General features: G+C 58.1%; 2 protein-coding genes across 2 annotated transcripts; one reads left to right on the top strand and one right to left on the bottom strand.

Moving 5' to 3' along the window:
* Positions 1-5,107: 5,107 nt before the first annotated feature.
* On the top strand, positions 5,108-9,344 carry NAGK (N-acetylglucosamine kinase). Its single transcript, XM_054398883.1, has 10 exons — positions 5,108-5,136; positions 5,915-5,999; positions 6,529-6,627; positions 6,728-6,869; positions 6,959-7,069; positions 7,146-7,258; positions 7,624-7,711; positions 7,984-8,081; positions 8,173-8,251; positions 9,151-9,344. The coding sequence occupies exons 1-10, from the start codon at positions 5,108-5,110 to the stop codon at positions 9,342-9,344; spliced, it is 1,038 nt and encodes a 345-aa protein (XP_054254858.1).
* A 1,265-nt stretch (positions 9,345-10,609) lies between these two features.
* Positions 10,610-27,006, bottom strand: PAIP2B (poly(A) binding protein interacting protein 2B). Its single transcript, XM_054398882.1, has 4 exons — positions 26,978-27,006; positions 18,325-18,479; positions 13,560-13,736; positions 10,610-12,613 (listed from the first exon to the last, which is right to left on the bottom strand). The coding sequence occupies exons 2-4, from the start codon at positions 18,466-18,468 to the stop codon at positions 12,557-12,559; spliced, it is 378 nt and encodes a 125-aa protein (XP_054254857.1). The 5' UTR covers positions 18,469-18,479; positions 26,978-27,006; the 3' UTR covers positions 10,610-12,556.
* Positions 27,007-27,233: the final 227 nt, after the last annotated feature.

Here is a 27,233-nt window from a genome sequence, read left to right as displayed (position 1 = left end):
CTGTCCACATCCCTGTCCCTATCCATGTCCTTGTCCCCATTTCTATCCCCATTCTCTCTCCTTGTCCTTATCCATGTCCCCATCCTTGTCACTGTCCCCATTCCCATCTCTGTCTGCATCCCTGTCCCCATCTTGTCTCCATTCCTCATCCCTGTCCCCATCTTGTCTCCATTCCCCATCCCTGTCCCCATCTTGTCTCCATTCCTCATCCCTGTCCCCATCTTGTCTCCATTCCCCATCCCTGTCCCCATTCTTATCCACATCCCTGTCCTCATCGCTGTTCCCGTTCCCAGCTCCTCTCTGCTGCTGACTGGAGCTGATGGGCAGTGTGGGCAGGTGGGGTGGGATCCATGGGTGGTAGACATGGGTGACAGTGAAAATGCCACCAGCCCCCCAAACCACCACTGCTCCCCAAAACTCTTGGCATTCCCCATGATGCCATGGGAGCCATTCTGGGGGTCCCCAGCACCCCAGCCCCGTGATGGTTCTCCAAGCTCAGATGCTGCTGCCACCTCCCCTACATCCCCCTGTGGTACCTCCTCCATATCCTTCCATGCTGCTCCCCCATGCCTGCCCAAGGTTCACCTCCATGTCCCTTGTGAAGGTGTCTGGGTGGAAGGTGTCAGAGCAGGAGCACAAATGTCACTGAGACAAGCCCCTTCCAAGGGGGACACAGCTGGTGGGTGCAGGGGGACAGAAATATGGGGAGGGGATGGATGGGTGGATGGATGGAGGGATGGGTGGAGGGATGGATGGAGGGATGGATGGAGAGATGGATGGATGGATGGAAGGATGGGTGGATGGAGAGATGGATGGATGGATGGAGGGATGGGTGGATGGATGGATGGAGGGATGGATGGATAGATGGATGGAGGGATGGATGGATGGAGGGATGGATGGATGGAGAGATGGATGGATGGAGGGATGGGTGGATAGATGGATGGAGGGATTGATGAAGGGATGAATGGAGGGATTGATGGAGGGATAGATGGAGGGATTGATGGAAGGAAGGAAAGGAAGGAAGGAAGGAAGGAAGGAAGGAAGGAAGGAAGGAAGGAAGGAAGGAAGGAAGGAAGGAAGGAAGGAAGGAAGGAAGGAAGGAAGGAAGGAAGGAAGGCTGTAGGAATGGATGGATGGATGGATGGATGGATGGATGGATGGATGGATGGATTGACAGATGAAAGGGAGAGAAGATGGATGGAAAGATGTAGGTGGATGGAAGTATGAGTGGGTGGATGAATGGACAAGGACAGTTGGACAGACTCTGTGGGAACAGGATGGATTCCGAACTTACCGCACGGACAGAATCTCCGGGAACGGAGCGGGATTGTGGAGCTGGATGATGGCAGGCAGGTGTGGAGATGGACAGACAGACAGGCCCTGCTTCACCCACATGTCCACAGCTCTGCTGGCCGGTGCCTTGTCCAGTGCTGGCGTCCCCAAGGTGTCCCCACGCTGTGCCACGCCGGACCAGGACTGCCGGAGTGCTGTGTCGCCAAGGGGCTGCGTTCAAGGAGTTGCCTGCTCTTGGTGGAACCTCCAAGGACACCCCAAATCCAACCCCAAGGCTGCAGAGGGGCTGGGCACTACCCCAGGACCAGGTATCCACCAAGCCCATCCCACCACTGACCCATTCTGCCCCTCACCATCCTCTTCCTCCATGTGGGGTGTCCCCGGTGCCGGCTTCGGCTGCCGGCTCAGCGCCGCTGCCGCCCATTTCCCAGCACACCGGCGGCAGGATGGATCCGGACCCCAAAATGTATCTCAGCCCCTCCAGCATCAGCACGTCCCAAGGATGGTGGAGCAGAATAAACTGGCTGCCAGGGCCTTCCTCCCACCTCTCCCTCCTCTGCCTCCCAAGCTGGGTCCTACCCAAGCCTGGCACTGTCAGGATGCTGGAGCTAATGCAGTGGGGCTGGGGCGATCGAGCGGAGCGGGGCTCAGCCCACGTCCCCATGGCCACTCTCCGCCCTGCTGCCTTTCCCTCACCCTCCCCATGCTCAGCCAGGACCCACGGTGACCCACAGTGACCCACAGTGGCTTTGGTGCTGGAGTCACCCAGGAATGCTCAGGCTCTGGAGGGATCAGCATGTCCCATGGAGCATTCCCAGCTCCCCCACCCCATTTTAGGGGGTCTGTGGAGGGCTGTGGTTCAGGCAGCAGCTGCCTGATTGCCCTCAACCCCAAATCTCTGTGTCTTACCCCAAGCTGGTGTGGGACCCACGCACACCCCACGCACCCGGGCTCCGGTCCGGCTGGTGTCACCTCCTGTGCTGGCTGGATCCGAGATGGTGGAAGCCACCTTCATTGCGCTGGGCATGGGATCAGGAGGTCCTGGGGATTGATGTGGTCCCCAGTCCTAGTTCCCCAGCAGGTCAGGGTGCTCCCAGCATTGCCCTGCCTTGTCCCTGGCTCCAGAGGTGGCACTCAGCCCAAGCAGGGACAGCTCTGTCCCTCGGGGCAGCCCCATGGACTGACACAGCTCCCAGTCCCTCAGCAGCCGCTGTCCATCGGCTCCCCAAAAACTTTGCCACAAGTTGAGACAAAGGCAGCAGCAGGTCCTGGTCCCCTGTCCCCGCTGTCCCCAGACAGGCTGGTGCCACCAGGACTTAATGAGGGCATGAGGGCGGTGGGCTCGGGGGCTGCACACACCACACACACACACACACACACTGCAGCTTAACCCTTCCCCTGCCGCTCCTCTCCACCCCATCTTTGGGGTCTCTTGGGGACTTTTTGTCTACCTGGGGCTCCCTGCACTCACTGTTGGCTTTGGGGGATCCCAGGCACAGCCCCCTGGGGGTGCCCACCATGTAAAACTCTTGGGGAGGATGTGGATGACTCCGAATATCTTCATCCCCTGAGCCATGAAGAATGGGGTGGCCATGGTCCTCATCCCACCAGGTCACTCTGCGTGGGTATGGGGCACCCCCAACTCTGGGAAGGGGAATGTCTACCAAGGAGGGGCCCTCCCAACCCCAGGTCCCAGCAGGGGAGGCCTGGAAGGGATGGAGTTGACAGATGTGGGGAGATCAACCTAGTCGTGGGCTGGCTGCTCTGCTGCCGTCCCCATCCTGGCACCCCAGGACTGGGAACCCACCAGCAGCAGCGATGTGGGATGGCCTGGTGTGTCCTACCAGGCTGGCACCAGCCTCCTGCCCATGCTGGGCCAACTTCCCCCTCCAACCAGTCTCTGTCCTGTTATCTCCATTTTGTGACATCCCCTTCCTCACCTTCTCCTGCCTGCCTCATTGCCTCCACTTCTTCATCCCATTCTCAAATTCCCATCCATCTGCTCAGCCCTCCCCTTCATCCATCTGCCCCTGCCTTTTCCATCTACTCCTCTATCTTCTCTATCCATCCATCTGCTCTGCTAGCCAGCTCTCCATCCTGTCCAGCCATCTCATTATCCTCTCCATCCCTCTGCCTTGTCTCCCTCCCTTCATCCCTCCACCCATCCATCCATCCCTCCATCTCCCTCCTCCATCCCTCCCTCCCTCCATCCATCCACCCTTCCCTCCCTCCATCCCTCCATCCATCCCTCCCTCCATCCCTCCCTCCATCCATCCATCCATCCATCCATCCATCCATCCATCCATCCATCCATCCATCCATCCTTCCCTCCCTCCATCCCTCCCTCCCTCCATCCACCCATCCATCCATTCATCCATCCATCCATCCATCCATCCATCCCTCCCTCCCTCCATCCACCCATCCATCCATTCATCCATCCATCCATCCATCCCTCCCTCCCTCCATCCACCCATCCATCCATTCATCCATCCATCCATCCCTCCCTCCCTCCCTCCCTCCCTCCCTCCATCCTTCCCTCCATCCCTCCATCTTCTCCACCCATCGACACATCTGGCTGCCCCTCCACCCACCCACCCCGCAGTCCTCTCCATCCATCTGTCCGTCCGTCTGTCCCCCCATGCTCTCCCCATGCTCTCCCTCCCTCCCTCATGCCCACCTGAGCCGCCGGCAGGGCGCAGCGGTGGGACACCCAGCAGCTTGTCACTGGCTGTCACCCGCAGAAGGGGGCTTGGTGCCCCAGGAGGGTCTCAGCTGGGTCCCTGTCTGCCACTCGGCCGAGCCATGGCCGATGGGACCTGACAGTTGCTGCCACGCTCATTAGTGAGGCCCTAAAGAGGGGAAGGGTGGCACGGGGAGGGGACCCCAGCTTCTGCCTCCCTCTGGGGCTGTGGCTTTGGAAGGCGGACACAGGAAGACCCCTGGGTCATGGCGGTGGCACCAGGTCCACAGACGCATCCTCCACCTCCAGCCCCGTCACTGGGACTTGGACTGTGATGGCTTGAGGGGGGTGCTGGAGTGAGGGACATCCTCTGCACAGGGGCTGGTCACCGTGGGACTCCCCCCACCCCCGCCTCTGCTGAGATCCAAGGTCCCACGGGGTGTTGTGTGCAGAGGGCTCTGTCCTGGGTGGGTTTGTGGGAGGGTTTATCGTGGGGGGGGGGGGGGGGCTATGTTGTGAGTGGATGTGTGGGGGCTATGTCGTGGGAGGGTCTGTGTCACAGGACAGAGCGTGGGGGGCTACATCGTGGGGGGTTATCTATGTCCCGGGTGGGTGTGTGTGGGGTTGACAGTGTCATGGCGGGGGTGTCCCAGGTGGGTACGTGGGGGACTCTATGGTGTGTGTTGGCTGTGTCGGGGGTGTGTGTCACGAGAGGCTGCGCGGGGGTTATCTCGTGGAGCGGGAAGCCGTGTCATGGGTGTATGCGTGGGTCTGTGCAGCGGGTGGGTGCGTGGGGAGCTATACCGTGGGGGGCATGCAGGGGTGTGTGTCACGGATGGCTATACCGTGGAGGGGGTGTCTGTATCGCGGGTGTATGCGTGGGTCTGTGTCGCGGGTGGGAACGCCGAGCTGTATCCCCCGTGATCAAGGAACCCCTGCGTATCTGTGGACCCAGCAGCCCGCAGGAGGGAGCCCTTATCCCCCGCTCAGCTCCCCAGGGCCGTGACGCGGCGGCGGCGGCGGCTGGGCAGCAGGACCCGGGGAGGGAGGGGGCGTGGCCAAGCGGGACAGAGGCGTGGCCAGGGAGCAGGGCGGGGCCCGGGGCGGGGGCAGCGCCGGGGCGGACCGGCGGCCATGGCGTCGCTGTTCGGCGGCGTGGAGGGGTGAGGGGGGTCGTGGGGGGTCCTGTGGCGAGGGTGGGGGCGTTCCCCCGGGGCTCTGCATCTCCCCCGAGTCCTGATCGCTCCCCGGGGACCCCTCCCCGCCCGGGGACAGCCCCAGCCCGGGAGCAGGGGGATGGGGACGGTGGTCAATGCGGTAGGATGGGGGTCAGCAGCATCCCCGCCACTCCCTGCCAGAGACCCTCAACCTGGTGTGTCCCCTCTCGCCCTTCCCCTCTCCGAGATCCCTCATCCTGGTTCCATATCCTCCCGGAAGCCCCATCCTGGTGTGTGTGTCCCCCAAGGCCACCAACCCTGGTCGCACAGCCCCCCCGCTCTGCCCCTGCACCCTCATTCTGGTCCTACCTACCCCTAAGACCCCCACCCCCCCATCCTGGTCAACAACCCCCAGCGTCCCTAAGGGCTGGTCTAGGGGCTGCAGGAGGTACCTGGTGGGGACTAAACCTCCAGGAAGCCTACCAGCTGTGCCCCTCCCAGGGACTTCCATCCTGGTTCCTCCACTCCCAAGGGCTGGTTTAGGGGGTGTATGGTGGGGTCCCCCCGTCGTGGTGTGTCTCCCCCAGGGAACCCCATCCAGTCTATTTCCCCCCTAAGGGACCCCAAGCCTTGGTCCCACATCCCCCTAGCACCTTCAAGGGCTGGTCTGGGGGCTGCCGGAGGTCTCGGGGGAGGTGCAGAGCCAGGTGATGGTGCTGAGTGAGGGTCCCTCCCACACTGGTGCTGGGGTGGTGCTAGCAGTGTCCCCCACCTCTCTCCACAGTGGGGCCACCCACTCCAGGGTGGTGCTGGTTGCTGGAGATGGACGGATCCTGGCTGAGACGGAGGGGCCCTGCACAAACCACTGGGTGAGCTGGGGGACAGCTCCTTACCCACCCCGGGGGGGACATGAGGGCATGGTGGGGGGCTGGCCCTGCTTGTCCCCAAGTGCCCAGGGTAGGATGGTGCACCACCAGAGATGGTGCTGAGGTGTTGCCAGCCACACATGGCCAGCAACGAAGAACTTTTGGCTGCATGGGACCAACCCCAGGAGCTTGGGGTTGTTGAGGGGTTCTGTAGCATGTCCCCACCTGGGACCTCCCTAGGATGGATCCTGGGGTCGTTGGGGGGTCCTGTAGCATGTCCCCACCTGGGACCTCCCTAGGATGAATCCTGGGGTCGTTGGGGGGTCCTGTAGCATGTCCCCACCTGGGACCTCCCTAGGATGAATCCTGGGGTCATTGGGGGGTCCTGTAGCATGTCCCCACCTGGGACCTCCCTAGGATGAATCCTGGGGTCGTTGGGGGGTCCTGTAGCATGTGCGCACCTGGGACCTCCCTAGGATGAATCCTGGGGTCATTGGGGGGTCCTGTAGCATGTCCCCTCCTTGGCTCTCAGCTGATTGGCTCTGAGAAGTGCCTGGAGAGGATCGAGCAGATGGTCAGCGAGGCCAAGAGCAAAGCTGGGGCTGACCCCCATGTCCCCCTGCGGTCACTGGTAAGGGCCCAGCCTCACTCCCCCCATCCCAGGATCAGCATCCTCCCTAAGGATGCTCTGGCCCCACCTGGGGCTGACGAGGACCCCCGCCATGGGGCAGGGGCTGTCCCTCAGCGGGGGTGATCAGAAGGATGCCATCAGCAAGCTGACCGAGGAGCTCCACCAACGCTTCCCCCACCTCAGCCAGAGCTACTACATCACCACTGACACCGCTGGGGCCATGGCCACTGCCACTGACCATGGTAGGGGACAGGAAGGGGGACATCCTGGTGGGAAGGTGGGGTGGGGAGGTGACCAAGTGTCCCCCACTCCATTGGCTTTGACCCCACAGGTGGCATCGTCCTCATCTCGGGCACTGGCTCCAACTGCAAGCTCATCAACCCTGACGGGTCGGAGACAGGCTGCGGGGGCTGGGGACACATGATGGGGGATGAAGGCTCAGGTGAGGGTGGTGGGTGGGCAAGGGCATGGGCAAGGGTACTGGGGGGGTCTCAGCCGGCTCTGTACCCCCTCTGCAGCGTACTGGATTGCGCACCAGGCCGTGAAGATGGTCTTTGACTGCATGGACAACCTGGAGGTGCCACCCCATGATGTTGGCTACGTCAAGCAGGCCATGTTCGATTACTTCCAGGTGCTGCTGTGGCATCCTGCAGGAGCTGGGCTGTGTGCTGGGGTCTGGGGGGGTTCTGGGATCCACACCGGGATGCTGGGGCTGGGGGATCCTCTGGGATCCACACTGGGATGGTGGGGCTGGGGGATGCTCCAGGATCCACACTGGGATGGTGGGGCTGGGGGATGCTCCAGGATCCACACTGGGATGGTGGGGCTGGGGGATGCTCCAGGATCCAGCCCAGGGTGCAGGGGTCTGGGGCTTGCACAGCAGGATGGGAGGGTCCCAGTGGCTGCGGTCTGGAGCATGAGGTGCTGCTGGGGGTGCCCTGTGCTGGCAGCCATGGCACAGAGCTGAGGTGTGCCCTGCCCATGCTGGCACTGCAGATCTCGGACAGGATGGGGCTCCTGACTCATCTCTACCGCACCTTCGAGAAGTCCAAGTTTGCAGGGTTCTGCCAGAAACTGGCTGAGGGTAGGGAAGCTCCTTCCTGGGGAGGGTGCCCAGTGGGCAGTGATTTGGGCTGCCCATCCCCACCCCTTTGCTGTCACCCTCCCCATGACACCTGCCTGGATCTGATCTCTGCCCCTGGCACACCCTTTGCCCGAGGCAGCCTTCAGCCTTATCGTGGGAAGGCTGGGGGGGCAAACATGCCACTTCCCACACAGCCCAGCCCAGACTGTGGGAGCTGGGGGCAGGGGTGTGGGGGGTCCCAGGTCCCCATCCTACCCCATCCCCATGCCCAGGTGCCCAGGCTGGGGACCCGCTCTGCTGCCACATCTTCAACAAGGCTGGGGAGGTCCTGGCTCGCCACGTCGTGGCTGTGCTGCCCAAAATCCACACGGTGAGAGCCAGCAGGGACAGGGAAGCAGGGGTGTGGAATTTGGGGGGGGTGGTCCCAGTGCCTGATCTCACCTGCTGCCCCCCACCCCCAGAGCCTGTTCCTGGGAGAGCTGGGACTGCCCATCGTCTGTGTGGGCTCCGTCTGGAATAGCTGGGAGAGGATGCAGGCAGGTGAGTGGAGCCAGGGGGGCTGCTGGGCATCCACTCCAGGCTGCACAGCAGGATGGGGGTGTCTGGGGGATGCTCCAGGAGCCACACCATGATGGTGGGATGGAGGATGCTCTAGGATCCATACCAAGATGGTTGGAGTAAGGGAGGCTCTGGGATCTGCACCATGATGGTGGGACTGGGGGAATGATCTGAGATCCACACCAGGACTGGGGGCATCGAGGGGTACTTGGGACTGCAGCCCATGATAGGGGGGCTGGGGAATGCTCTGGGATTCAGCCCATGATCAGGATGGTGGGGCTGGGGGATACTCCAGGATCCACACTGGGATGGTGGGGCTGGGGGATGCTCCAGGATCCACACTGGGATGGTGGGGCTGGAGGATGCTCCAGGATCCACACTGGGATGGTGGGGCTGGGGGATGCTCCAGGATCCACACTGGGATGGTGGGGCTGGGGGATGCTCCAGGATCCACACTGGGATGGTGGGGCTGGAGGATGCTCCAGGATCCACACTGGGATGGTGGGGCTGGGGGATGCTCCAGGATCCACACTGGGATGGTGGGGCTGGGGGATGCTCCAGGACCCACACTGGGATGGTGGGGCTGGGGGATGCTCCAGGACCCACACTGGGATGGTGGGGCTGGGGGATGCTCCAGGACCCACACTGGGATGGTGGGGCTGGGGGATGCTCCAGGACCCACACTGGGATGGTGGGGCTGGGGGATGCTCAGGACCCACACCATGATGGGGGTCTGAGGGTTGCACGCTGGGATGCAAGGTTCCCAGGAGCTCAAGGCTGGATGGTGGGTCCCAGGGGGGGTCTCCTCTCCTAGCAGCTGGGATGTGGGGCTCACTGGTGGCTCCCCTGTGGCCGCCAGTCCTCCGTGTGTGCCCTGGCAGGGTTCATCCGGGTGCTGGCGCAGGCGCGGGGCGACGCCCCCGGCCAGGCCTTCTCCCGCTTCAGCCTCCTGAAGCTGAAACGCTCCTCAGCGCTGGGGGGGGCACGGCTGGGTGCCAGGAACATCGGCCAGGCCCTGCCCTTGGACTATGCTGACAACGTTGATGTCTTCTACACCCACATCTTCGAGCCATGACCCCCCCCGCCCCGGGCTGGAGGGACCCTCCCTGCAGAGGCGGAGTTGGGACAAAGGGGGTTTGTGATTTGGCAATAAAGAGGTTGCACCACGCCGAGGGAAATGGGCTGGGGAGTGCTGGGGGTGCTGATGGGGCCAGGAGCGTGGCTTGGTGGCCAGGGCAAGAGGAACTGGCTCTGAGCTGTGGTGGGGCTGCTGGAAAATGAAACAAAATGGACCTCGAAGGTTCCTGTTTCAGTGCCCAAGGAGGATGAGCTGCAGCAGGGATGTGGCCCCGGGGTGCTGCCCAGAGAGTGGGGCTGGTGCTTGGAGGGCAGCTGGGCCCAAGTGGAACAGGAGGGAGGAGCTGCTGGGGAGGAGGAGGTAGAGGAGGAAGGAAGAAGCCTTTGGGCTTGGAGAAGAGAGGAGATCTTTTCAATGCTGATCAATAGCTGAAGGGTGGGGGGTTAGAGGCTGGGGCCAGGCTCTCTTCAGTGGTGCCCAGTGACAGGACAAGTGACAATGGGCACAAACTGGAACCCAGGAGGTTCCATGGGGAATATAAGGGAAAACTTTGGTGTGAGGGTGCTGGAGCCCTGCAGCAGGCTGCCCAGAGAGCTTGTGGAGACTCCCAGAGAGATTCCAAACCCACCTGGACATTGTGATCCAGGGCGACCTGCTCAGGGTGACCCTGCTTCAGCAGGGGGTTGCATTGGATGATCTCCAGAGGTCCCTTCACCATGCTGGGATCACAGCCTAGGGGTGAGGGACAAAAATCCTCCAGGGACATCAAAGCTGCCTGTGAGTTTGGTTGGAGTGAAGCAGGCAGGGCTCAAATGCAGCTCCAGCAGAGCCATCTAATGCCCATGTGCTGAATGGCACTGCTGGCATCACTGCATGGCCATGGCTCACCCCCTGCAGGGTCTCTGCCTGCTAGCACCAAGACTTAAAAAAAAATCACAGGATCACTTTGGTTGGGAAGGACCTTTAAGATCATGGAGTCCAACCCTTAACCCAGCACTGCCAGGTCACCACCAAACCATGGCCCTCAGCACCCCATCTCCATGGCTTTGACACCCCTCCAGGGATGGAGACTCCACCACTGCCCTGGGCAGCCTGGGCCAGCCCTTGACAAACTTCCTAGTGAAGAAATTGTTCCTCATGTCCAACCTAACCCCCCCTGGTGCAACTTGAGGCCATTTCCTCTTGTCCTATTAAGAGAAGACCTTGACGGAGACTTCTCTCCTTCTCCAAGCCAGACCTCTGCATTGCTCTGTTCCCCCAAAAAAGTTTATTTTTAATAATGTTTGATATTTACAGCACATTGTGGAGGGGAGAGGGAGGATTTTTTGGGGGTAAGAAATCAAATAGAAACCAGAGGAAAGGTGGTGGGAAAACTGCTACCACTACCAAAGGTGTTTGCCCAGCACTGTGCACTGGATCATATCCTGCAAAGCCCTGGGCACAGGGGGAGCCTCCAGCAGTGGGAGGTGAAGGGTTGTACCAGAAAAGAGGAGAATTCAACCCAAACTGCCCCTGGGCAGTGATATTTCAGACAGGCCCTGGTTCAATCAGGCCCCTTCCACTCCAGCTGCAGCAGTGCCAGGCTTGGCTGCTGGTTTTGGGAGCGGCAGGCAGAGAGGAGAGTTGTGGGGGTAGGGAGGGCATGGCACAGAGAGTGGCTGAGTTCAAGCAGCTCCAACCTCTGCTCCTCCTTCGTGTTCATAGCCCCCAGCCCCCCTGGTGCCAAGCTAATGGAGCTGCAGCAAGCCCTGGGCCGTGGCCTGGCCATTAGCTTCCATCTCTGCCAGCCCCAAGGGGACCCCTGCTCCCCCTCCATTAAGCACTCCGTTTAAGGGAACGTTGGAAGGAAGTGGAGGTGAGATTTACACGGCTGAGTAAAAGCTGCCCTCTGCATCACTGGTGCCAGGGACTGTTTTAATGGCTGGGCCTCACCGGGAGGCTTTCCCTGGATTGATTCCTGCTCTTCAAAGCAGCCCATTGGGCACAAGATTTAAACCACCCAGGGCCCTGGTTTAGGGAACTGAAGCCTGGCCACCTTTTGCCCATGGAGAAAGAGGTCCCCAAGGGGAAGTTCACCCAAGAGAGGCAAGGATTCTCCTCATCAACAGCTCACTAGAGCCTCAGCAAAGGGGATGGTGGGGACCAGCAGGAAAACACTGCTCTGGGTTGCTCCCTGGGGCTCAGACTCCTCCTGACAGAGCCTCAGCAAAAGGGATGGTGGGGACCAGCAAGACGATGCTGTCCATCACCTTCTCTGTGGGTGCTCCCTGGGGCTCAGACTCCTCCTGACAGAGGATCCTGCTCCTGGGGAGTCTTCTTGACACCACTCCCCACCTCTCCTCTCTGCCACAAGCCTGAGAAATGGGTTTAATTCAGGTTTTCTTGGATTTATGTCAATGAGAACTAACTCAGAGCAGCAGCCTGTAGTGCTGGATAAGCTCCAGAGCTGGGGAAGGGTAATTCCTTCAGGAGAAGACATGTTTTGTCAAAGCAGCCCTTCCCTTGGGGGGGATGTCTGATGGGTCTGGTCTCCCCCTAAGAGCTCCCACAACTAATTCAAGCAGGCAGGACGCTGAGCTACCAGCTCAGAAGGACAGGAGTTAGTGTTCAGCACTTACTGGGGAGCTTGGAGGAATTCAGGCTTTACCATCTCGTTACACTTCACCTTCCCTTCGGCCAAAAAAAATAGAAACCTGGTTTAACAGAAACAGGGAAAGCCAAGCACAGCTCCTGGCCCTGCTTTGCTGCCTGGGGGAGGGGAGCAAGTGAGGGGTACAGCAGGATCCTTACCAATTGGATTTAAACAAGGAAACATGGATTTTTTCCCCCACCACCACCACTAGCAGCATTGAAGCACGCACCCAAATGGGCCTCTGAAGCAAGGGGAGGGGGTGTGTGTGTGTGCTGGACTGCAGGCCAGACCTAAGGGCTGCAAGTCCTAGAAAGCAAAACCTGCCACCCCTGCCACCCCCCCAGAAAAAAAGGTGCTAAATGATACAAAAGAAGAGATTAAAACAAAACAAAACATAGAAAAGAAAAACCAAAGAGGAAGGGAAAAATCCCCAAAGGTACTTGAAGCGTAGAGCAAAGGCTTCGCCAGGTCGCAGCAACTCCCCAGGGGCACAGAGTCCAGCTGCGGCTGCCCCCTCCTCTCCTGGCCCCTGCCACCTTCCCTGCAGCAGGGGCACAGTCCTTCCAAAGCCTTGGCTTCAGTACTTGACGCCGGGCACAAACTCCTTGGCATCTGGATTCAAGTTGCTTTTGCTCTGGAAGAGAAGAGGGAAGAGAGAGGTTGATGGATCACCGGCGATCCGAGTGGCGTCCCAGGGACCTGTACCCCAGAGGGGCTCCACCCTGCCAAGGATGGATGTTCACAGGTGCCAAGTGGCTGCCCTGGCCCTCCTGTTCTCTGGATTCACAGATTGGGTTGCAAGGGACCTTGTCCTGGGATGCCTCAACAGAAGTGTAGACCAGCAGGATGAGGGAGGTGGTTCTCCTCCACCCCTGCTCTGCTCTCGTGAGACCACACCTGCAGCACTGCTTCCAGTTCTGGTGCCTTCAGTGTAAGAAGGACCTGGAGCTGGGTCCAGAGGAGGCCATGAAGATGAGCAGAGGGCTCCACTGTGGGGACAGGCTGAGAGAGTGGAGAAAAGAAGGCTCTGGAGAGACCTTAAAGCAGCCTTCCAGTACCTGAATCCCTACAAGAAAGCTGGGACAAGGGCTTGTAGAGACAGGATGAGAGGGAATGGATTGAAGCTTAAGGAGGGCAGATTCAGACTGGAGATTAAGAAGAAATTCTTTACAGAGAGGGTGGTGAGACACTGGAAGAGGTTGCCCAGGGAGGTTGTGGCTGCCCCCTCCCTGGAGGTGTTCAAGGCCAGGCTGGATGAGGCCTTGAGCAACCTGGGCTAGTAAGAGGTGTCCCTGCAGGGGTGTTGGACCTGGATGATCTTTAAGGTCCCTTCCAACCTAAATCTTCTGGGGAAGAAATGACTCCTCATGTCCGACCTAAACCTCCCCTGGCACAACTTGAGGCCATTTCCCCTGTTTCATCCTTGCAGACAGTCCCCAGATGTGCTGTCTTCAGTGCCTCATCACCAGCTCTTGCACCGTCACCTCTCAGAAACCACCCAAGAAAAATCCAACCCCAATCCCAGGAGAGGTCCTCTGCTCTTTGCCAGACCTGGCTGCATGTTCTCTTGAGGTCCTTACCAGGATGTCCTCTGAACTGTGGCCATCAGTGACGGAGAGGCCGTTCAGCTGCTGCTGCAGCTGCCCCATGCCCTGGGGCAGGTCGCGCGATGGAATGAACCAGTCCTGGTCTTCTTCTTCCAGCATCTCCTGGAAGCAGCGGTCCAGAAACTCCTGCTCCTGCAGTTCCTCCTCCACCTGCCCAAAGAGACCTGTTAGTCACAGGCACAAAAGGTGCCTTGGTGTTTTCCCGCTGCTGTCTCCACATGGGACATCCTGACTGCTGTGCCTGCTGCACCTGGGGACCTGTCTGTGCCTCAGGAGGCTCACAGGGCAGCCAGGGCTGTGTGTGCAGCCTGGCTGAGATTGGCTTTATCAACTCAGAGTTCTTTTGGTTGGAGAAGGCCTTTAGGATCAAGCCCAGCCATTAACCCAGCACTGCCACTCACCACTAAACCATGTCCCCCAACATAAACCTCCCCTGGTGCAACTTGAGGCCATTTCCTCTTGTCCTATTCCATGTTCCTGGGAGAAGAGACCAACCCCCAGCTGGCTCCAACTTCCTTCCAGGGAGTTGTAGAGAGCCAGAAGGTCTCCCCTCAGCCTCCTTTTCTCCCACGTCCCTCAGCTGCTCCATCACAAGACTTCTGCTCTAGGCCCTTCCCCAGCTTGTCCACTTACCTGGAGCCAATCACAGGAGGTGCAAGAGCACAACATTTGCACATTTTGAGCAAAGCAAACCTGTGCTCAGTCCACTGCAGCCTGCTGGGATGGGGAGAGGCAGCCTGCAAGCTCCCAGCACCAGGCAAATCCATACAGTCACAGAATCCCAGATTGGTTTGGGCAGGGAGGGACCTTTAAAGCTCATCCAGTCCTGCAGTCAGCAGGGCCATCTACAACTGGAGCAGGTTGCTCAGAGCCCCACACAACCTCACCTGGGATGTTTTCAGGGATGAGGCATCTACCACCTCTCTGGGCAACCTGGACCAGGGTCTCACCATTCTGAGTGTAAATCCAGTCTGAATCTCCCTCTTCTGGTTTCAAACCATCACCCCTTGTCCAGTCACAACAGGCCCTGCTAAAATGTCTGCCCCCAGCCTTAAGAACTGAAAGGCCACAGGAAGGTCTCCCCAGAATCCAGAAGGGAATGGGAGAGGATTTAGGGGACATCATGCTCCATCAGCTCCCAGACTACAGGCTGCCCAGCTCCAGCAGAAGTGGCTGCCAAAGGCAGAGGATGGCTCTCAGAACCCACAGCTGGGCAGCAGTGCTTGGTGCCATGCAGATCTCTGCTGCACAGCGGTGCCAGGGCTCTGCCAGCCTGTTCTGCTTCCTCTCCTCTCACAGCAGCTGTGCCAGCACCGACACAGGGTGGCAGTCAGGTCCCGTGGAGTGCACCCTGCCTGACGCCATCCCTGCTGCAGGAGAGCTCCTCCCCTGGCCAAGCAAGGCCTGGCTCGGGTTCCCAGAGCAGAAAGCTGCTCAGGCAGGGGGTGTGGGCAAAGGCAGGCAGGAGGGATGGGCAGCAGTGGGGGCTGAGGCTCCTTTCCCCAGCCCATCCGTGCACTGCACTGACCAGCTGCTCCCATCTCCCAGGCTGGTTTTCTCTGGGTGCTGACTGGAGCAAAGTTGGCCTCCAGCTGAAGAGGCAAATGAGCAGATGGGGTGAGAGCCAGAAAACAGCAGGAATTCGAGCAGCTGCTTCAAGTCCAAGAGTGGAAAGAATCCAGCGAGTGAGTCCACGAACCACAAAATGCTCCAAAAAGCTTAAACCCTTTCCAGATTTTTACCAGAAAGCAGAGACTGTGACCAAAGCTGGCTACAAGGGCAGGGAAGAAGAGCACAAGACTTGTGAGGAGCAGCTGAGGGAACAGGGAGTGTTCAGCCTGGAGAAAAGGAGGCTGTGGGGAGACCTCTGGCTCTCTCCAACTCCCTGAAAGGAGGCTGCAGCCAGGTGGGGTTAGTCCCTTCTCCCAAGAAACAAGTGATAGGACAAGAGGAAATGGCCTCAAGTTGTTCCAAAGAAAGTTTAGGTTGGACATGAGGAACAATTTCTTCCCCTTGAGGGTTGTCAAGGCCTGGCCCAGGCTCCCAGGGCAGTGGTGGAGTCCCCATCCCTGGAGGGGTTTCAGAGCCATGGAGATGTGGTGCTGAGGGCCATGGTTTGGTGGTGACCTGGCAGTGCTGGGTTAAGGGTTGCACTCTCTGATCCTAAAGGTCTTTGCCAAGCAAAATGATTTCCTGATTCTATGGCAAATGGAGCTCTGGAATTCACCATGCCCCATTCTGCAGCCCCTGAGGTCCCTACCTGCTACCTCTCTAGCTAAGCCCCATCGACTCATGACCACCTAAACCAGGAGAGAAAGGGTTTAGTATTTGCTCAGGGCTGCTCTTTGTCTTCTCCTGGTATTCACTGCAGCTCTGTCATCTGCCCCAGGTCCCTCTGCACCAGCCTCACCTGCTGCCAGCACACTTTCTTCTCAGCACAAGGGCCCACCCCTCCCTTTTTGCCCTCGGGGGTGTGCTGGCTCCATGGGAAAAGGATCATGGCTGGGATAAATAGGAGAGGAGGGTGCCAAGAAGCTGGTGGCTTCCTGAGAACACCCTCCTGTGCTCCTTGCACAGGGCCTGGAGGGCAGAAAACCTCTGTGGAGGAGGCAGGGCAGCAGAGTGGTCTCAGAAAGCTGAAGAAGAGCAAGTGGGTCTGGAGGGAGGTTCAGCCCCAAATCTACCAGCAGCCTCAATTCTCCTGGGGCAGATATGAAGGTGACAGAATCACAGAAGGGTTTTGGTTGGGAAAGACCTTTAAGATCATCAAGCCAAACCATTAGCCCTGCACTGCCAGGTCCCCCCTAAACCATATCCCTCAGCACCACATCTACAGAGTTTTGAAACCAGGCTGAACAACCCCAGCTCCCTCAGCTGCTCCTCACAAGATTTGTACTCTAGACCCTTCCCCAGCTTCATTGCCCTTCTCTGGACCCACTCCAGCACCTCAATGTCCTTCTTGCAGTAGGGGACCCAAAAGCAGAATCCACCATCACCACCAGAAGAGACACTGCTATCCTCTTTGTGCCCTCATCACCAGCATCTCCTCTTCTCCTGGGGGTACTCAGGACCAGGGAGCAGAATGGAGCTGGATGAGAAGCATGAGGTGAAGCATGCCAAGTCTAGCCCCATGATCTCCAGGACAGCTTCTTGTGGGAGTGCTGCCTTCTGACAGACAAAGGTTCTGCTGCAGAACAGCTCTCCCTACCCCAGCAGACACCTGGACTTCAAGGCCTTTGAAGAGTGACTCCAGCTTTTGCACAAACCATTTTCCAACCACAAACCAAGCACAGAGCTTCACCTGGAGGAGGACAAAGGGCTGAGCTCCCAGGACATTGCTATGGGGTTGGAGTGGAGAAGTGAGGGCTGGCAGACCAGGGAAGCCTGGGTGAGGATCTTGGCAACACAGAGCCCAGTGCAGCGAAGCCCTCAGGCCTTGGCTTCGTTCTCCTCCCTCCTCCACCTTCCTCCACCCCAGGGACCTTCCCTCTGGCAGGGAGCCACAGTTTGGTTCACTTTGTGCTTTGCCTTCCTCAGGCTTTTAATCAAGCCTGGGCTTTGCACTCATTAACTAATTAATCTCACCCCCTTCCAGCAGCCCAGCTGCTGCTGGGGGCCGGCTGGCAGCAGTCACCACAACACAGCCTTGAGTCACAGCCCCAGTGCCAGTGTGACACAGGGTGGCAGCGGGCAGCTGCTGCTCCCTCACTGGCTCTTACTGCCTGCAGTCCCCTCCTGTGGGAAGAAGACTCCAGCATTCCCATGTGGAGATCTGCTGCTGAGAACACCACTGAAGATGATGAAATCCTCCCCTGGTGACCAGGGCTGCGGCTCCCTTGGCTCCAGCTTGCGGGGTCACGTCGTTAGCCCACAAGGAAGAGCTTCTCAAGTCTCACCAGAAGGTCTTGAGAACTTAGCTGGCCATTAGGGACACAGCATCCAGGAGGCCAAGGCTCCTCCCAAGTGGTCTGGCTGCTCCAAGAGTGTTTGGGACTGTTTCACAGAGTGGGAGGGGTTAGAAGGGAGCTCTGGAGATCATCTAGTCCAACATCCTGAAGTGGAGGCTCCTGCCTGGAATGAGAGGTCCCAACTGCAGGTTCTCCTGGCTGGGACAGCCCAGCTCCCAGTGCTCTCCACTTCCAAGCACTGATTTTGATGATGGTCCCCTCCCTCCAGCTGAGGTTATGGAAAGCCAAGGTCTTGGTGATCACAGCAAAGCACAGGAGATGATGGTGCTGTCAGCACTGCTTTGAGAAAGGTGTGAGAGGATCTGGTCTGACAGGACGAGGGGGGATGGTTTGAAACTAAAAGCAAGATTCAGACTGGAGAGAAGGGAGAAATGTTTTACACTGAGAGTGGTGAGACACTGGCCCAGGTTGCCCAGAGAGCTGGCAGATGTCTCATCCTTGGAAACCTTCTAGGTCAGGTTGGACGAGGCTCTGAGCAAGCTGATTTATTTGCTCACTGCGGGAAGGATGATCTTTAAAGGTCTCTTCCAACCCAAACCATTCCATGATTCTATCATCTGAGAGGGTGAGAGGAGTCATGAGGGTTTAGGGTTTTTTCCAACTTCATCCACCCCATGCCCTTGCAGATCCAACATAAACAGGAAGACTCTTCCCTTGAGCCACCAGCTCTGTGCTGTGACTCACGCATGAGACCCACCAAAGGAAACCCTTCCCTGGCCTTGGGTTTAGGCACAGAAACGTGGAGCTGGCAGCCACCCCCCTGGCCTTACCTGTCTGTTGAAGTCTTCTTCATTCTCCATCCACATGTACTCAGCAAAGGGGTTGTTCTCCTTCTCATCGTGGCCGTTCACCACTTGGTCCTCTTTGGATTTGGGACTGGAGGCTGTCGTGCTGGCGAGCTCGGAGCCATTCATTATTCCTGACTCTGGGAAGAGAGAAACAAGGAGCTGAGGGAGCTGCTGGGGAGCCCTGGGATTCTCAAACCATGCTCCCAGCTGGATAGGTGACAGCTCAGGCTTCCAACACAAGAACCTGCTGCTTCCAGGCCTGGCATGGTGCTGTTCCCAACTCCTCCTTGCTGGAAGCAGCACAGCACCTCCCTGGCAGTAATTTTTGAAGGTTTTGACCCATCAAGGATAGTCTGAAGGCACCTGGTGGGGCCTTAAGCAAGGGCTGACCTGCTGGAGAGGTGGTGGACACCCCAAACTCCATCCAAGCACACAAAACACCCTGACCATCCATCCATCACTGCACAGAATCACAGAATGGGCTGGGCTGGAAGGGACCTCCCAAGGCCATGCAGGCCAAGCCCCTCTGCCGTCAGCTGGGACATCCTCAACCAGATCAGGTTGCCCAGGGCCCAGGCAGGCAGAGATGCACAGATGTTGACAGCACAAGAGTGACCTATCTGAGGTACTGCTTTGGTAGCCAAAACACAAAAGGGGAGGGAAAAAAAACAATCAGAGTGACTTTGTTTTTAATCTAGCTGAGTCTGAAGGACCCAAGGTCATGATTTGCCCCACATCAGCTGGGTCTGAAGGATCCAAAGTTGTGGTTCTCCCCCATCAGCTGCATCTGAAGGACCTAAGACTGTGGTTCTCCCCCATCAGCTGCATCTAAAGAACCCAAGATTGTGGTTCCCCACATCAGCTGCATCTGAAGGACCCAAGACTCTGGTTCTCCCCCATCAGCTGCATCTGAAGGACCCAAGACTGTGGTTCTCCCCCATCAGCTGCATCTGAAGGACCCAAGACTGTGGTTCTCCCCCATCAGCTGCATATGAAGGACCCAAGACTGTGGTTCTCCCCCATCAGCTGGGTCTGAAGGACCCAAGACTGTGGTTCCCCACATCAGCTGCATCTGAAGGACCCAAGACTGTGGTTCTCCCCCAACAGCTGCATCTGAAGGACCCAAGACTGTGGTTCTCCCCCATCAGCTGCACCTAAAGGACCCAAGACTGTGGTTCCCCACATCAGCTGGGTCTGAAGGACCCAAGATGTGGTTCTCCCCCAACAGCTGCATCTAAAGGACCCAAGACTGTGGTTCCCCACATCAGCTGCATCTAAAGGACCCAAGACTGTGGTTCCCCACATCAGCTGCATCTGAAGGACCCAGGGCATGGTTTGCCCCCTGCGTCAATGCTCAGAGCATGTCAGCAGCCCCTCGCAGCAGCCCTGGCTATGCAGGGCCATTCCTGCCTGGAAAACCACCCTGGCAGAGCACATTTTCCATCCTGGCTGAGCCAGGCTCCATGTGTGCTTTGCTCTGCATGTTATTTCTGTGAGTCACCAGAGCAGCCCTGTCACCATCAGCCTGTTGATGCTCCACCAAGCAGACAGGGAGCCAGAGACGCCGCAGAGAGCTTAGGGCTCACCAGCAAAACTAAAACAAACACAAAATCTGGGTTGATTTTTATTTTTTTTCACACTGAAAGCTTCTTGGATTTGTTCCTCTTTTCCCTTGGAAAATTATGTAGATGATGAAAAAAAAAATCTTCAACCTGGAGACTGAGAGCTCAGAAAAGGCATCCAGAGAACACAAACCACCTCCTGAGAGCTGCACATCCAGAGCCAGAGCCTGAATCCTGAAGAGCTACAGCAGGGAGGCGACCTGGGAGGTCTCCACTAGTCCTTACAAGCCACCTTCATCATCCTCAGTGCTCCCACACTCACCTGGGGCTGGAAGAGCAGGCAGGCATGGCAAAGGTGTGGGAAAACATGAGGTGGGGAATGGAAATTGGGCCCCAGTTTGGTGTTTGGGTGATGCTTCAAGGGACAGAATGATGGAATCATTTAGGTTGGAAAAGATCTTGAAGATCATTGAGCCCAAGCACAGAAGCATAATGCTTCAAGGCCACAGGACCCAGCCCCAGCTGGGGCTGCCAGGTGGTCCTGGCTCTGCTGAGCTGCAAATAATCACCACTGTAATTAATTAGCAGAAGTGATTTAGGAGGGCAAACTAATCAGCATGGCTCACACAGGCAGACGCCAACACAACCTCAGCATCCCGACCCTGAGGACACCTAAAGAGGACAGACTGCTCCTGTCCATGTTTCTGTGTGGATGTGGCCCTCAACCCCTGTGCTGCTGTGCAGAGCTGGCACCATGGGCCAGGCTTGAGGCTGGGCACAGAGCTCACCTGCCCTTCAAAGCTACAAGGGAGAAGAAAGAGCCTCCCACTCCTCAAAACTCAAGGTGTGACCTCCCCAGTGCCAAGTACAGGGGGACAACCCCTGCCCTGGTCCTGCTGGCCACACTTGCTGACGTTAAGAAGGGCAGAACCTCCATGGCACAAGAGGTGGCAGACAACGAGGTCACAGTGTGGTTGGAATGGGCTGTCCTGGGACAAGAGGCTCCACAGGCAGGAGAGAGTCCAGGCAGGAATGCTCTGGGCTCCTGCGATGGAGCAGCAGAAGGCACAGGCAGTCATTAATAATCTGGATAACACACTTGGACACCCCAGCAGGACACATGTGGGCCTCTGCTCTCCCCAGGCAGGCCAGTAAATCATTTCCTTACCTAACCCAGGAGGATAACTCACAGCAGAACACCCTGGAGTCAGCTGCAGCAAGCCTGAGGAGCTCCTGGAAGGCAAAACCCTTCCCAAGTGCCCCACTCCTGGCTGCTCCCCGGGAGCGTCCCTGCCTCACACCACGCATGGCAGGAGCCACCTTCCTCCTCCTCATCTCCAAAGGGTTAACAAGTCAGCACCAGACAGGAACGACAGAGCACAGCTGCTTGCTTGGCTCAAGGAGAGGGACATGTGGTCCCTCCTCACCCTCCCAGGCACAGGGCCAGAGCCAAAACCTCAGCGGAGGCTGCTGCGGCGGGTTGGGTGCTGCAGGAGGCTGGCCGGCCAGGGCTCCTGCTCCAAAAATAGCTTTGGGAATCATCCTGCGTGCAGAGAGGCTGCAGGAAACCCAGCCAGGCTTCAGAGAAAAGCCCTCAGCCCTTCTCTGTGTGCTTCCACAGCTTCTCCTCCCTCTGCCTGCCCTGTGAGTGCTTAACTGCATGGATGGGAGACAGAGAGAGGTTGGTGCTGCTTCCTCAGCCCTCTGCCTGGTCCCAGCATTCTTAATCCCAGCTGCACGTTGGGTGTAACAGAACCACACAGAATCCCAGCAAGGTGGGGTTGGAAGGGATCTCTGGGGATCATCCAGTCCAACCCCAGCTAAAGCAGGGCACCCACAGCAGCTTGCCCAGCATCACAATGCCCAGGTGGGTTTGGAATTACTCCACAGAAGGAGACTCCACAACCTCTCTGGGCAGCCTGAGACAGGGCTCCAGCACCCTCACAACAAAGTTTTTCCTCATGGAACCTCCTGGGTTCCAGTTTGTGCTCATTGCCCCTTGTCCTGTCCCTGGGCACCACTGACAAGAGTCTGCCCCCAGCCCTTCAGCTCTTGCTGAGCATTGCTCAGATCCCCTCTGGGGCTGCTCCTCTCCAGGCTCAGCACCCCCAGGGCTCTCAGCCTTTGCTCCTCACAGAGCTGCTCCAGGCCCCTCAGCATCTTTGTAGCCTCCACTGGACTCTCTCCAGTAGTTTCCTGTCTCCCTTGAACTGGGAAGCCCAGATCTGGACTCAGTACTCCAGATGTGTCCTTCCTAGGGTAGAGCAGAGCTGGGGTCAGAACCTCCCTCAGCCTGCTGCTCACACTCCCAATGCACCCCAGGAGACCACGAGGGCACACTGCTGGCTGATGGTGAATTCGTTCACCAGCACTCTCAGGTGCTTCTCCATGGAGCTGCTTTCCAGCAGGTCAGCCCCTCACCTGTACTGGTGCAACACCACCACCCCACCTTCAACCTGTAGAACCTTCATAAAAAGCGATGCCCTGCGGAGCTCCCTTTGCCTTCAACAAAGCTCAGATCCCAACCCTCATTAGGAGACCTCCCCTACCCTTCACCCACAGAGCAAACTGCTTTGAATCCCTCACCCCAGCCCTGCCCAGCAGCCTAGGAGGGATCTACGCTGGGACAAGGAGGGCAGGAGAGGGCTGGATGTTTTTGCAGGCCACTTCTCAACCCCTGTGAAAGCAGCAATTAGCACAGGGCAGCTCCTCAGCCTCATTTCCCAAGGGATCTTTGCTTCTCTCCTTTCAGCTCCCACAGGTCGGTCTGGTTCCAACGCCCTCACTCCTTCCACCACCTTCTGCTCCTGCCTCACACACTAAACACAGCCATTACCTTCCTCTAATCTCCACTTGCAGATAAGGCCTCTGCACTCTGGAGGCCCAAGCCACCCTTTTTTATCTCCCAGCACTTTTTTTATCTCCCAGCCCTGTCGATTTTTCCAGTAGCACTGTAGATTGAATTTTTCCAGTAGCCCTGTGGATTTTTCCAGTAGCCCTGAGCATTGCCAGCTGCCCCCACGTCACTTGTGATGTCCTCCCTGCCTCTGCTTCCAGCTGGGTCTCACCAGGGAACCCAGAGTCTGGCTTTTTCTGCCAGGCTGCAATCCAGCTCCAGCCCAGCCCACGCTCCATCACCAACCTGGTGTCTTTCAAGTCTATTTTTCCCCCCCCTCAGGCTTCTCCTTGCCATCATACTGGTGCTACAGGTTTTATGCTGGGCTCCCCAGTTCAAGAGAGACAGGGAACTACTGGAGAGAGTCCAGCACAGGTTACAAAGATGCTGAGGGGCCTGGAGCAGCTCTGTGAGGAGCAAAGGCTGAGAGCCCTGGGGGTGTTGAGCATGGAGGAGAGCAGCCCCAGAGGGGATCTGAGCAATGCTCAGCAAGAGATAAAGGGCAGGGGGCAAGAGGATGAGGCCAGACTCTTCTCAGTGGTGCCCAGGGATAGGCCAAGGGGCAATGGGCACAAACTGGCACCCAGGAGGTTCTATCTGAACAGGAGGAGAAAGTTATTTGCTGTGAAGGTGCTGGAGCCTTGGAGCAGGCTGCCCAGAGAGGTTGTGGAGTCTCCTTCTGTGGAGAGATTCCAAACCCACCTGGATATTGTGATGCTGGGCAAGCTGCTGTGGGTGCTCTGCTTTAGCAGGGGGTTGGACTGGATGATCCCCAGAGGTCCTTTCCAACCTGCAGCATGCTGGGATTCTGGGATTCCCTGCCACCAATGCTGCTGCAGGCCTGGAGGAGTCACCCACTGCTCCTCAGTCCTCTGTAATTAGAGGACTTTAAGTCTCCAAGGTTAGTCTGGAATTCTAATGTCTGGCTGGCCTCCTGGTGCTCCTTCCTCTGGCTTGTGGCTGCTGGGGGTGGGGGGAGCAGTCCCTGCTTGCAGCCTGCAGCAGATATGGAGCTTTTCCCTTTTCAGCTCTCTCAGTTGCCGAGGAACCGCATCCTATTTCCATCTCCCATCCGGGGGATAATCTCAGCCTGCACTATTTTAGGCTGCATCCACAAGCCCCCAGTTTGCTCAGACACAAACCAAGCATCACCAGATCCCCCCTGATCATTTTGAAAGCACCAGAGACATCGAACACCCTCTTGAGCTGAGCCCAAGAAACGCTGATTTCGAATTCCTCCTAAAGCTGGCTCTGCCTTGAGCTACTTTTAATCTCCAAGAGGACACAATCAGCAGCTGACAAACAAGCCCTGCTGCTCACCCAGATTAAGGCTGGGATTCTCCACCCCAGCAAGATGACCAACCAGCACCATGACCAGCAGGAGAATGTCATTTCTTTGAGAGAACTGAGAACAGAAAGGTTCTGAACAGAGAGCATTCATCCATCAAGCAGCACCTTTCAGCTGCCCAGGCAGTGGTGGCCATTTCTGCTCCAGTAGGAGAAACCTGATGGGAGCTGGGAGATGCTTCCCATTCTGGGATATCTATGGGGCAAGGCAGGGAAGCTCCACGAGCAACCAAGAGAAGAAAAACCCAGTGGAGCAATTTCTGCAGCAGTGGGAAACGAGATTAGGGCAGCAGACAGAATGCTTTGGCAGGGCTGTCTGGGTCTGCAGAAGCAGCTTGAGCTCTGTTTGCACAGGAGGCCTGTCCTGTTCCAAGCACCTCAGTGTGTGTGCCTTGCACTCACAGCTTGGGCTTGGCCTGATCTGCTGCTGCATGCTTGCCCCCCGAGCCATCACTGTCACTCTGAATGGGGATAAGGACAAAAAGTGAGGCTGAGAAGGCTGGGACAGATTCAACTCACGTTTTGGGAGCTCACCTTGGCTCTTCCTGCTCCGTCCCTCAGCCATACAGCACTTGCAGGAGCAGGGTCACAGCTACCAGGGCTCAGCACCATTCTGCAGCCCACCAAAGCCTGACACAAGGTGCCCTGTCAACACCAAAGGGGAGCAGGCACTGGGCTGGCTGCCTTTCAGCAGCCTGGATTTCAGCTGCTGACAACATCAGCACAGGGTCACATCAACACTGGCGTAAGGGCTGCTGCGATGACAGCTCTGGGATGGGTGCTGACCCCGTGCTGTTTGCTGTCCCCAGGGCACGGTGGGTGATGGATGAGCCAGAGGTGAACAGTCAAGGGGCTCAGTTCACCATCCCACAGCCAGCTGTGAGGGGGACCCAACCTGGAGCTTCAGGGGAGGGGAACAAGCCTGCTTCTCTCCTCGGCCCTTCACCTGCAGAACAAACGCTTGGAAGTCTGCATGGAAGCCCAGCTAAGGGTGAGCTCGGAGACAACATCTGCCTGCACAGGGCTGGTGGCTGCTGCCCAGCCCAAGTAGGGAATCCTGGGAGGACACGTGTTCACCTCATCCACGGCACACGCTGCTTGCTTCTTCTTTTGGAGTCATGGAATGGTTTGGGTGAGAAGGGACCTTTAAAGGACATCTGGTTCACCCCCCCCTGCAGTCAGCAGGGACATCTGCAACTAGAGCAGGTTGCTCAGAGCTCCAAACAACCTGACCTGGAATCTTTCCAGGGATGGGGCATCCATCACCAATCGGAGCAACCTTGGCGAGCATCTCACCACCTTCAAAGCAAAAATTTCTTCCCTCTCTCCTGTCTTTTAGTTTCAGACCATCACCCCTTCTCCCGTCACAACAAAAGTCTGTCCCCAGCTTTCTGTTTGTCCCCTTTAAGTACTGAGAGGCCGCAAGAAGGTCTCTCTGGAGCCTCCTCTTCTCCAGGCTGAACAACCCCAACTCTCTCAGCCTGGAAGAGGACTGCCCTCTCCACCTACCACCCAGGAGCTCTTCAGAAGAGAAAGTCACAGAGTTCTTTGCACAGGAAGGAAAACTGAACCTTTTCAATGCAACATTCTAACACACATTTTTGTCCTGAGCTTTTAGGAACCAAACACACACAACTGAAGGCTTCAGGCAGCCTTTTCCACAGGCTTTATGGCCAAGGCTCTGGATCAGATCCCGATGTGGATCCCATCAATCCGTCAGCGCGTCAGACGCGGACAGAACTTTCCCTACCCGGCTGCGATGCTCCTGGAGCAATATCTAACTTGTTGCTGCATGCCAGGCTGAAACCTGACGAGCCAGCACGTAACAAAATACCTGAAGGGCACACGCCAGGAGCTGGCTATGCCACCCTGAGCCTTGCCAGTGTCATACCCTTGTACCCTGTAAACATGGCTGGTGTGGGCTGGCTGGTCCAGACTGGGGAGGGTGACCTCCTCCCAGCCCAAACCCACCCATGTGCCCCATCTCCACGGGGAGTAAATTTGAGAAGCCAGCTTCCAGTTGCTGCAGTTGGCAAAGAGGACTCGTCGTGCTGCCTGCCTCTGAGCTGGGGGTCCCTCTGGAGCCATGGCAGTGTGGGATCATACCATGGCAGAAGGGTTGGAGCCCCAGCCCTCTGGTTCTGCTGGGATATGTCTGCTTCCCACAGGATGGGTCAGTGGGACTGGGGACATACACCCCTCGCCTTACCCACACACAGAGGACCTGTTTTGAGAGACCGAGGGCTGTTTCAGGAGCCCGGTGGCTGCTTCGGGGGTGGGGTTGAAAGTCTAGGGGCTGTTTCAGGAGCCTTCGGGTTTTCCTCCACCGGGGAACCCACACGAGGCCTGCCGGATCTTCAGGGTTCTGCTAGCAGAGGTGTGAGGTGCAGGTGGGGCCGGCAGGGACAGGGTCAAGACCCTGTCGACCGGGCTGGGACCGGGACTGGGACCTATGAGTGTCGTCCTGGCCGGGATCAGGACACCAGGATCAGGTGAATGGGAGCATCGCCCAGATCGGCACTGAGTCGGGACCTACGAGTGTCACCCAGATCGGCTTCAGGTCGGCACCTATGAGTGTCGTCCAGATCGGCACCGGGTCGGAACCTATGGGCGTCTCTCGGATCGGCACCTACGAGCGTGGCCAGCACCACGACCGGGTCGAGATGTACAAGCGTCTGCCAACGGTGCTTTAACTCCATCCGGGCCGGGGCCTGCCCAGTCTGCGCCATCGGAGGTCCCACCAGCCCCCTCCCCACCAGTGCTCGCCCCGAGAGGCCTGTGGGCTGCGGGGCCCGGCCGGGACCTGCACCCCGGAGTCCCCTCCCCGTACCTGCAGGCCGGGCCGGGCCGGGCCGGTGCCCTCCGCTGCCTCCGCCGCCACCTCCAGACCCCGCCGCGGTGGGGACACGCCCACTCGTCCCGCCCTACCCGAACCTGTCAACCCATTGGTCAGCTCCTCCAAGCAGCTCCGCCCCCTCGCTCTGAGCTCTGTCCCTGGTTGAGTGGAAAGGGGGGGAGCGCATATGCCTATTGCACCAGCCCGCTGTCACTCCGGCTTAGAGTCCCGCCCACGATGCCGCGATCTG

The sequence above is a fragment of the Indicator indicator genome, unplaced genomic scaffold (assembly GCF_027791375.1).
Source record: "Indicator indicator isolate 239-I01 unplaced genomic scaffold, UM_Iind_1.1 iindUn_scaffold_162, whole genome shotgun sequence".
Classification (NCBI taxonomy): domain Eukaryota; kingdom Metazoa; phylum Chordata; class Aves; order Piciformes; family Indicatoridae; genus Indicator; species Indicator indicator.
The sequence above is the reverse complement of the archived record's forward strand: the minus strand, read 5'-3'. Positions and strand labels throughout refer to the sequence as shown.